The 12,102-nt window shown below is 41.9% G+C and overlaps 1 protein-coding gene across 1 annotated transcript; it reads left to right on the top strand.

The window, feature by feature from the left end:
* The first annotated feature begins 727 nt into the window (after positions 1 to 727).
* On the top strand, positions 728 to 11,789 carry EMC9 (ER membrane protein complex subunit 9). Its single transcript, XM_075263339.1, has 6 exons — positions 728 to 761; positions 6,341 to 6,533; positions 8,732 to 8,808; positions 10,394 to 10,463; positions 10,536 to 10,633; positions 11,430 to 11,789. Exons 2-6 carry the CDS (start codon positions 6,345 to 6,347, stop codon positions 11,608 to 11,610), a joined length of 615 nt encoding a protein of 204 aa, XP_075119440.1. The 5' UTR covers positions 728 to 761; positions 6,341 to 6,344; the 3' UTR covers positions 11,611 to 11,789.
* Positions 11,790 to 12,102: the final 313 nt, after the last annotated feature.

Genomic DNA, 12,102 nt, shown 5'->3' with positions numbered 1-12,102 from the left:
GGTTATCCCTAGCTATCCCTGCCTGTACAGCTATCCCTGTCTCATAGTCACAAAGTTCACATTCTCATATGACCCGGATTTGAAATCCACTATTCGTCTAAAATGGAGGTCACCTGATTTCGGCAGCCAATGACTTTTTCCAATGCCCCCAGTGTCGTAGTTCCTGTCCCACCTCCCCTGCGCTGTTATTGGTGCAAAAAAGGCGCCAGGGAAGGTGGGAGGGGAATCGAATTTTGGCGCACTTTACCACGCGGTGTTCGATTCGATTCGAACATAGCGAACACCCTGATATCCGATCGAACATGTGTTCGATAGAACACTGTTCGCTCATCTCTAGCTATCAATATTGGATCAATGGGGGTCCGACACGTGATAGCCAAACCCATTAGCTGATTTCAACACAATGTGCAGAAGCAGAGGAACCACCCCCGGCCTAATTACAAAATATTGTTTAGCCTGGACAATCCCTTTAATGTGATCTATTAGCAGGCGGCATGTAAACGATATTATAGTCTGCAACCACTTCTGTAGCGCCGTCACCTGAGGCAGTAAGCAGCACGCGTGCGCAGCTGCTGCTCCTACTAAGCAGCTCCTCCCCCGTCAGTCCTAATGTAGTGTCATCCAGCGCAGGAGTAAGCGGAAGTAGCCGGAACCCGCCAATCACAGATCACATTCTGGGCGTTGTCCGACGGCTCCACCAATCCGAGAATACAGAGGGCGGGGACAAGCAGCCGGTGAAGCTGAGGTCCGGGAGCTGACAGGTTAGTTTCAGGCAGTGCCTGCTGTCAGTATAAAAGCTGTTGATGATAATGGTGCCGTGTGACTGTCTGCTGGTGCAGTACGGGGGAAACGTGTGTGCGCCAGACGTGCAGGGAGGTAGCGGTGCGGCCATGTGCTTCTTGTACATAGTGCCCTGGGATGGGGAGGATGAGAGCTCATACTGGAGGTGCCCCCTCACAATCACTGTAATGTCAGAACACCACATCTGGTGCTGCTGGGTCTGTACAAAAACACCTTGTATTTCGTATCTGCTGGGCACAGAGCATCCTTTCTATTCCAAGGTAGCTGGTCTTTTGGTTGAGGTCACAAGTGGCACATTGGTGATTCTGCAGAAAAAAAATCCAAGTGGAATTACTGTGGCAGATCTTATGGTGGATTTATGTGTATGAGAAATTCCACATCCGAAATCTGTGACACATATACACTGAAGTGCGCTATAGAAAGTATAGCTAGACAGCGCTGCCTATAGCCTATATCGTGCACTGTATGTGTATGTTTTTTATAATTCTGTCCTCTCCTTCAGGCTAAGCCCCCACTCAACAAAACACAGCAAAAAAAAAAAAAAAGTGGCGAAAATGCATAGTGTTTTTTTCCGCATTCTTTTTTGCAAGTTTCCTTCTTCAGACTTTCTGCCTTTATTAGGGTGTGTTCACAAGGAGACTTTTGCAGGCAGATTTTGACACGGTATCCGCCTGAAAAAAACGCCTCCCATTCATTGCAATGGGAGTCACGCTGGGTTCACACTAGCGCCCAGAGTCCACTCTGAGCTGTCAGACTGGGTCCGTCCATGAGCGCCGGTGAGCGTTTTGTGCTCTCCGCCGCTAAACTGTTTTTTTTTTTTAAACCGGACACAGAGTACTGCATTTCCGACTCTGTATCCGATTTTAAAAAAAAAATGGTTTCGCAGCGGAGACCATAAACCGCTCACTGGTGCTCACGCCTGGACATCTTTCAAACCCATTCAAATGAATGGGTATGAAAGAGTCCTGCAGCTTTCCGTCTCCTGCTCTGTTTTGTGCAGGAAACAGAAACCTGCATGAACAGAGACCGGGCGCAGATGTGAATGAGCCCTTGCAGTTTTTTTCCACTAGTGATTTTTTTCAGCTAGCAGAAAAAAAACGTGACATGACCTATCTTCACGCTGATTCCATTGCTGAGTCAACCGCGGCTTGAGACTCCCTCCCATTCATCCGGTTCTAATCAGGAGCAGGATGCTGTAACTGAATGCATTGGCATTCCATCGCAGCAAGCCGCACGAAAAAGCTGGCAGCAAAAAGTGAAAGAGGAGATTTATCTTCACTTTCCACCATGTGAACTTTCCCTTATACCTATATGGAAAATGCCAACTTTCCACAGGTAGCATTGACCCTCCACAATTTTCAAAAACGTGGACGCTTTTGAAAACCTAGTTTTTTTGCTGCAGATTTTTTCTCTGCAATATGTGGATGGAATTAGTCAGAATCCCATTCACTTAGCAGGTACTGTAAAATTCAGCGTTTTCAGCCTTACATGAAGACTGCACATGCCCACGGCCACAAGAAAAATGGCTGCTTACACAGTAAGTAAGCGGCCATTTTCTTGTGGCCTGTGGGTATGCGCAGTCAGCTCTGCCCGAGGCCTACAAGTTTTACTGCCTGCGCCGGAAGAAGACGCATGAAAAGGACGTTCCAGAAGAAGATGGAGGCGTCGCTAGAGACGTCTCTTGCAGCCATGGGGGACGCCCCCCCCCAGTGCTGTTTGAGCGCTGGGGCCCTCCCCCAGTGCTGCGAGAGAACTCACTTGCATACCGACGTAAAACAGAATTTTAACTGAGTGGCGGGGCGAGGAAGACATCTAAAGGTAGGAGAAGAATAGACTTTCTTAAGGCTATTCCGACGTGTCAACGACAAAAAAAAAAAGTTTATAATGGTAGAATCCCTTTAAGTGCTTTCCCTATAGATTTAATATGGGAAGATCAAAAAGTAGAGAAAAATGAAGCAAAAACTCTGACAAACGCTACAGAAAAAATACAATGATTTTAAGGCTGGGGCCCCACATGCTTAAAACGCGGTGTTTTAGGGTATGTTCAGATGGAGTATTTTGCAGGCGGATTTTGACGTAGAATCCGCCTCAAAATCCACCTGCAAAAAAGGCTCCCATTCACTTCAATGGGAGCCGCTCGCATTTTTTCCCCACTAGCTAGCAGAAAAAAGAAGCAACATGCACTATCTTGCTGCGGATTCTGCCGCTGAGTCAGCAGCGGATTCCGGCGCCTGCGGCTCGAGACACACTCCTGTTTAGACCCGTTCATTCTGGCCTAATCAGGAATGGGATGCCGCAACTGAATGCCGATGCACTGCATCAGCATCCCATCCCGGTTAGCTGCACCAAAAAAACACACAGGGGAAAACTTTTTCACTATATGAACTACCCCTGACAGTCCTTGCAAAGTGGATGGGTTCCTAGTGAATTTCATCCACACATTCTTTAAAAATAGGCTAAGCGGAAACGCTGTGGTTTTGTTTTTCGATATTGCAGCATGCTAATTATACCTACGGAAACGACAACAGTTTCCCTAGAGGTATAATAGAAGCTTTTGTGTGAAAAGCACTATGGGAAAAACAGCAATGCATTGTTTCCATGGTTTTTCCTGCAGCACTTTTTTGCTGCTGCCTGCTAGGTAGGGCCTTAGGCTAAGACCCCACGGGCCAGAAACGCAGTCCTAAAGCGCTGCGGGAACAACCGCAACGTGAATACATTGGGGTTCTTCCTACAGCGCTTTGAACAGAAAGTTCACTGAGTTTTCCTCTGTAGACTTTCTGTTAGTTATATCTATGGGAAAGCCACCGGCGTTTCCGTAGATATAATTGACATGCTGCGATTTTCAAAACCGTGGTGGTTTTGGAAATCACAGTGTGTCCGGGCTGCGATCTTTTCTGCAAAGTGGGCATGGGATTTGCATGAATCCCATCCACTTCGCAAGTACTGTACAATGCCATGATTTTTCCCGCGAGCAAATTGTACTGTTTCCAGAACGTAGGGCCTCGGCCTTACGCAGCTTTTTTTTCTTTTTTTTTTCTCTGCAGCATTTTTAGCTACCGTAGTTCCGCTACGTTGGGCCTTAGGGTGCCTTCACACGGAGTTACGCTCCGTGCATTTTGTCCATTTTACACATGTAAAATATAGTAAGCCATTTTTACATGTGTATTTTTACACGTGTAAAATGGACAAAATGCACGGAGCATAACTCCATGTGAAGGCACCCTTAGCCTAAAATAACTTTTCCAGTTTTAAAAATGTAACTGTGCCTTTTCTGATGCAGCCGTCATCCCCATGGAATCTGCCTTGTTAGATTTTTTTTATTACCTTTACAGCATTTACATTAATAAAATGGTATTTTATACTAATCTGGACATTTCCTTAATAGATAATCACATTTTAGCCCAGGGCCCCAAATTGTGAAAACACAACTTTTTGACTGTTGGAAACACTACGCCAAGACAACACTACCTGCAAAATGAATGGGATTCTGGCTAATCCCATCCACACATTGCAGAAAAAAATCTACAGCAGAAATGCTCTGATTTAAAAAAGAAAAAAGCTTGTGTTTTTGAAAATCTGAGTATGTAAATTATATCTAGAGAACAATGGCGATTTCCATATAGGAATAATAGGACAGAAAGTCCGTAGAGAGAAACTCTGCAGACTATTTGTGAAAAATGCTGCCGTCTTTTCCGCATCGTATTTTGGCTGTGGCTATGTGGATACTTAGCGATATAGTCCATGGCTGCTATTTTTTTTCACATATATGCATCTCTGCACTTGTGGGCAGGAGGATGGCTATGTCCCCCTTTGCTTGTACTACATCCCAGATTTGTATTTGTGTTTGGTTATTATATTATACGTTGGCTCTTTATTGAGATGTGTGCCTTTTTTTACTTGTGGTATTACTGGGATGGATATTACAGCAATATATCAGTCTAGTTGTACACAAATATATATGTTTATATATTCAGAAAACTATTACATAATTAAAGGGGTTGTCCAGGACCTGAACATTTTTGATACTGGTGACCTATCCTATGGATATCCGAAACCTGAACCCCAAATCGATCAGCTGATGCGGACATTGGAAGCCGTATACTAAGTATATGGTCGAAAGCAACTCTGATCCTATTCAAATGAATGGGAGAAGGGCTGCGGTTTGATGTACCACATTTACAGAGTTTCTGGTCTGTACAGTGTATTGGTAGCACCTGGAACTACAGTACCACTCCCATTCGCATGAATAGGAACAGAGTTGCTTCCGAACATATACTGAGTATGCGGTTTTGGCAGCTGCATCAGCTGATCTTTTTGGGGTTCTGGTCCTGTGGATAGGTCATCAGTATCAAAAACATTCAGATTCTGGAAACCCATTTAATTTATATTTTAGGGCTAGCCACAAATTCCTACCTCCATTCTTTTTATTGTTTTTATTTGGACTAATGGCTAGCTGCATTTATTTCTAATTAGTTGCACGACTAATTGATTTTAAATATGGAGTGTCATCTGCAGCACACAAGATTGCACACAACTCAGTGCATCATTTGTACTGCAGCTGTAGTTCAATAGTTAAAATAAATTACAAAAAGTTGCAGTGTAGCCCTGGTGAGAAGGCACATTTGTAGGTCTTTCTGTGGTGTGGTCGGTGTGCCTTGTGAAAACAGTGGGAATTTTCTGGGGTATTGTAGTCTTATTATAGTAATAGTATTTTAGGCAATACAGTACAATTTGCTGATAATAACGCTAAAGTAAAATGAATGTAGTTGAAGCTTTTTGAAGCCTCCTCCGCAGATTCTGCCAAAAAACATCAGAGAGAAAAGTCCTGCATTATAGTCTATGGCGAACACAGGTAACCACTGTTTTAATGGACGGGCTCTCTGTTGTTCAGGTCCCCCCACAGACCTGAGCGACAGAGAGCCTGGCGGAAGTGTGAACCTAGCCTTAGCAAGTTATTAATTTGTCGATCAGTGGGGAGTTGACCACTTAGACTACCGATGATCAGGAGAATGGAGGACTTCAGTTCCCCATTCTGAATGAAGTGGTGGTCTGGCATTGCCTGCACTGCTCCATTCATTTCATTGGGAGCACCAGGAATAGCTGAGCACTGTAATTCGTCTCTCTGGCACGCCCATTGAAATAAATGGAGCTTTCATTGGAATCCCCCTTTACGGGCAAATAGTTCAAAGATTCAGTGTTCAAAGATCATTGCCACAAGAGAGCTATTAGAAGATGAGCAGGGAGACTTACAGTATTTAGCCTCAAGAAGGTTAGATGAAAGGAAAATATGGCCCACAAGTTTTCAGAATTTGCATGGAAAAGTATCAAGATTCATTGCTGGGTTCAGTTACATATGAGTATCTGTCAGTCTAGAAATCAGGAGATACATCTCTTTCCAGAATGGAGCCAATACAGGACATTTCTTTTATGTTGTGTTTTTATATAAAGTAGCTGTAATAAAGTGATACTCAATTTACACTGTACATGTAGAAAAGTGCAATGTAGATGTATATAATACTTACTTGGTGTTATTTTGCAGGACAATGTGTGAGGTTGAACTGAGCACGCGTGTGTATGTGAAAATGATGCTACATGCAGCACGTTACCCGCACAGCACGGTGAGCGGGGCTCTTCTTGGGCGCAGAACTCCTGGTTGCCTCACATTATGTGACTGTGTGCCGATCAGCCACCAGCTACCGCTTGCACTGAGTCTCGAGGTGGCTCTTACACAGGTACCGACAGTATCCACAGAGCTTTATGTTTATAAGCCCTACTGATCACTGGAAACCTCAATTAGACTGAGGCCACATATTGAGGAAAGGCTGTCCTTTATAGATAGACAAATAGAAGATATACAGGATATATATATATATATATATATATATATATATATATATATATATATATATATATTTCTTCCCTATTTCATGGGAAATAAACTATAAGTGTGTGACCTCAGCCTTAGGTCATACATTGCAGAAATGGAGCAGGTGAAAACAAATACTGCATTGTATAGTCTCAGCAAAGTGAATAGGATTTTATTTATTCTCATTCCCACATTGCCTAAAAAATTACCATATATTTATGAGAAAAGCAGCATGTTCATTCTACCTCATAGACTTATGTGAAGAAGGTGGAGGTCACCGATGTCCTTGTGCCTTTTGTTACAAATTTTTGCTGGCTGCTATTAGGGGTAGTTCACACGGAATAAACACGTGCTTATTTTGGCAAAATACACGTGTAAAAATAAGACTCCCATTGACTTCAATGACATTTTACACGTGTATTTTGATGTGGTTTTTTTTACACTTTTAAAAAAATGTCATTGAAGTCAATGGGAGTCTTATTTTTACACATGTATTTTTTACATGTGTATTTTGCCAAAATGAGCGCGCGTTTACTCCGTGTGAACTACCCCTTAGAGAGCATTCACACGGAGTAAACGCTCGCTCATTCTGAACGTAAAACTCGTTCAGAGTGAGCGGCGTTAGAACAGATCTCATTGATTTCTATGGGTGCCGGCATACGTGCACTACCCATTGAAATCAATGGGAGGCTTTTTTTTTTTTTTTTTTTTTTTTTAACTATTGCTTTCAATGTGATACGCGCGTATGCCGGCACCCATAGAAATCAATGGGATCTGTTTTAACGCCGCTCACTCTGAATGAGTTTTACCTTCAGAATGAGCGAGCGTAAACTCCGTGTGAAGGCTCCCTTAGGGCCCGTTCACACGGAGTAAATGCGCGTGTATTTTGGAAAAATACACGTGTAAAAAAAAAAATACGTGTAAAAATAAGACTCCCATTGACTCCAATGACATTTTACGCGTGTATTTTGACGTGTTTTTTTACACGTGTAAAAAAAATGTCATTGAAGTCAATGGGAGTCTTATTTTTACACGTGTATTTTGCCAAAATACATGCACGCTTACTCTGTGTAAACGGGCCCTAAGACTCCCATTGACTTCAATGACATTTTACACGTGTATTTTGATGTGCATTTTGATGTGTATTTTGACTTTTTTTTTTTTGTTACACGTGTAAAAAAAGTCATTGAAGTAAATGGGGGTCTTATTTTTACACATGTATTTTTCCAAAATACATGCCCGTTTACTCCTTGTACGGGCCCTTAGGTTGTATTTTGAATTAGGATCCTGATACTTATTTACCAATGTATGGACTTGTGTGCACTGCGCATTTAAGAACTATAGATTAAATTGCAATGAGCTATTTTAGTTTTTAATGGTTTGACAATTGTGTTGGTTTTTATACTATATTATTAATTAATAAAATCTGTGACATTTTTAACATTGTTGTAGTTATATAAAAAAAAAATGGAGGGGGGGTCACAGTTTCATTGATACAGCAAAGCTGAAGTAGCTGCTAACCTCTATAGTCCATCTTTGGAGGTCATTATGTGAACCCCAGTTAGGCTGGGTACATATCTGCAGCACAGAGACTTCCGAAAATCAATGGAAGAAAAAGTTCATCATGAAGGACTTTTTTTATCCGCCACTTTCAGTCTTGTATTAGCAAACACTGCCGGTGTCCGTGTGTAACCACTGTTTTAGCAGTCCGGCTATCCATCTCTCCAACGGACTCTAGCAATGGAGAGCCGGTGCTACTATGCAACTAGCACCACAGATGAAAATCTGAGTGTACTATTAAAATGCCCCCAATAGCCCCCTCTTTAAAAAAAAAAAAAAAAAAGCTTTAAAACTACAGCAAACCCTCATCTGAAAATAATGCAATGTATAAATTCATACAAGTTCATTAGATTCATAAAAACGCACTGTGAACCCAGCCAATTTTTTCCCATTTTTAAACATTTTTTTTCTGCTATCTTTGTCTGTCTTATTCATTTTAATGGGTGTTTCTACTTTCCCTGTGATTTCACCCTCATCTTTCTGTCTTGTTTTGCCTACTCACAGATAGACTCCTGGAGTGCTCTTCAAGGACTGGTTATTGCAGGTTTCTACCAAGCTAACTCTGGCCTTAGAGATACAAGGTGAACAGCTCTATTTAACACTTTCTCACCACACCACTCTTAATTTTACATCTGTCATGTTGTATATTAACAAGAAAATGAAAAAGGCTATTATCCAGGTTTGCTTAAAGGGAGTGTCTAAACAGGATATCCCTGTGCAGGTGCCCTATTAGTTTCTTTTCACACAATGGCATGAGTCAAAGGGGAATGCTGGTATCAAGAAGCTGCTCTTGCTCTGGCAGTGTAGGCCTGTGCTGTGATAGTGCCACGCAAAACAACAAGGGGTGTAAGCCCCCTCCTTGAAAAACACGACCACACCATAACACCACCGCCTCCGAATTTTACTGTTGGCATTACAAACGCTGGCAGATGACATTCACCGGGCATTCGTCATACCCACACCCTGCCATCGGATCGCCACATTGTGTACCGTGATTCATCACTCCACACAACGTTTTTCCACTGTTCAATCGTCCAATGTTTACGCTCCTTACACCAAGTGAGGTGTCGTTTGGCATTGACCTGTGTGATGTGTGGCACCCAATCACCTGACCATGGTCAAAGTCTGTGAGTTCCGCGGAGCGCCACATTGTGCTCTCTCACAATGTCTAATGTCTACTGAGGTCGCTGATATGGAGTACCTGGCAGTATGTGGCAGCACAATGCACCTAATATGAAAAACTTATGTTTTTGGGGGTGTCTGGATACTTTTGGGTATGGGGACACTCGTCCACATTAGGGAGAGCGTGTGCCTACATAGGCAGTACGGAGACTTACAAGTCATTCCTGCTCCGCTAGGGATTATGGGTAAAAAATATGCAAATCTATTTTCCTGGATGAAATTAGGAGAACAGAGTGCACTCTGTACACCACCCAATAGAGGGCAGCATCCGTAACATCATGAACGACTCAGTTATAAAGTCTTTTAATCATAATGTGGATTTAATTGCTAAATCAGTATTTCTGTCCCAAAAGGAACAGATTCCCAGCTATGGACAGCGCTGTTTCGGCCTATTGGGCCATCCTCAGCATAGCGTAGGGATACTGATTTAGCAGAGTGAGAGACTATAGACCAGGGTATGGGGACACTCGTCCACATTAGAGAGAGCGTGTGCCTACATAGGCAGTACGGAGACTTACAAGTCATTCCTGCTCCGCTAGGGATTATGGGTAAAAAATATGCAAATCTATTCTCCTGGATGGAATTAGGAGAACAGAGTGCACTCTGTACACCACCCTATAGAGGGCAGCATCCTTAACATCATGAATGACTCAGTTATAAAGTCTTTTAATCATAATGTGGATTTAATTGCTAAATCAGTATTTCTGACCCAAATACTTTTGATCACATAGTGTATCTAATATACCTTGTATACAGGGAATTTGTTTGCTTAAAACAATAGAGCATGATTACTTCTGCTACCACTTGAAGGGGCTTATTCAGGATCTGTGTTTTAGTATATTTATGTATGTAGTGTGTATACCATGCTCAAAAAAAAAACATCTGTGTATAAAAAAAATGTTGTTTTGTGAAAATTTTGCAAAAAACCATAATTGCTATATTGTGTGAAGAAACATTCACATTCCAACATGTGTTATTTTTCAGTATCAACTCTGCCACTCTTCGATCCGCCTCTTTGATAGCCGAATACCAGGATGATGCTGTTCTAATATTGGTAAGGTAGTATTATTGAAGAAATAGATAAGACTTCATTACTGAGCAGTTCTAAGTGTATTTTTCTATTTAGATGGATAATGAGCGTCTGTCGCCCAGTCCTGGGGTTCCCCCTCTTACAGTTCTGCATCAGAACAGCAACAAACAGTGGATTCCTAAGGAAAAAACTTTGTAAGTACTGTTGTATTTGATGCACAAACCTATATTCATCTCCATAATAGGAAAAAATAACAACAGTATTTTGTACATTTCTTGTTAAAGCATTGGCCAGTTTAGAAAACATCAACAAGTTAAACGCGTTGCCTAGGTTCTAGTAAACTTGGATGCTGATAACCTAGCCACAGGATAGATCATCAGATCAGTCAGGGTCTAACAATTGGAACCCAGGGATCTGCTGTTTCACCTGTCAGAAGCCATATACCAAGTACGGTATATGGTTGGAAACAACTCTGCTCCTATTCAAGTGACTACTCACTAGTTCTGGCTGTATACCTGGAATACAGCTTCATGCAGGCAAGAGCTGTTACGCAAATGATCTCTTACTTTGGAGGTCCTCTTACTTTAAAGGGATTCTACCATTAAAACCTTTTTTTTGTGGATAAGACGTCGGAATAGCCTTTAGAAAGGCTATTCGTCTCTTACCTTTAGACGTGGTCTCCGCTGCGCTATTCCTTAGAAATACCGGTTTTTACTGGTATGCAAAGGAGTTCTCTCGCAGCGATGGGGGCGTCCCCACCACTGCCAGAGAAGCATCTCCAGCGCCGCCTCCTTCTTCATCCGCAGCGTCATCTTCAATGTCTTCTTCTGGGGCACTAACATCTCCTTCACTAATACGTTTTTAAGTGTTTGCTTTGCTTGTAAAAACACCATGAATCTAACATCACTGACCCAAAAAAGTATTGATTGTAGCATGTTTTATTTTATAAAATCTAGCAGTACTTACATTTTATTCATTTGTCCTTCATAGGGTAATGTGGGGTCATTGGGAAGAGACTCAGCGTATTACAAGGCACCTTCTACAAGCTAAAGCTTACCAGCGACTTATTGACTTTGACACTCATCTTGATGATATCAGAACTGATTGGACCAATGAAGCCCTAAATATGGAAATAATCCGTCTAGCTGCTGTAGCAAATGGAAGCACGTGAACTAGTAATTGTTGAGGGATAGTAGCTTTACTATAAGTTATTTTATAACAGTACATGATAGTTGCATATGTATGTCTGTATATGAAGTACTGTGCAAATGTTATAGGAGGTGCTGCAAAGTAAGAATGCTTTCAAAAATAGAAGTGTTAATAGTTTATTTTTGTCAATTAACATATCCCATATCAAGGATCCTATCTAAACTGCTAGTTAATGTAAATTAAAGAGAGTTCCTAAATACATTGCTTTAGAAATGCTGCCTTGTTTACCTGCTATGTGAAATTATTCCTCCCATTGTTTATACACCATTGTCAAGGCAACCGACTTGGTATCTCTCCTTATCTAGTATTATAGGATGGATGACATAACTTACTGCTCTCTGGAGGGGAATGGTGCTGAGTTCTCCAGATCCTGCTTTCTTTGAGAGCTGCTATTTTCTGCTCTTTTGTCTGGGCAATCAGGTCAGCTAATTGCAGCTCTCAGATAAAGGCTTGG

This window comes from Leptodactylus fuscus, chromosome 1, assembly GCF_031893055.1.
Source record: "Leptodactylus fuscus isolate aLepFus1 chromosome 1, aLepFus1.hap2, whole genome shotgun sequence".
Classification (NCBI taxonomy): Eukaryota; Metazoa; Chordata; class Amphibia; order Anura; family Leptodactylidae; genus Leptodactylus; species Leptodactylus fuscus.
Note: the sequence above shows the minus strand (reverse complement) of the source record. Positions and strands in the feature narration are given on the sequence as shown.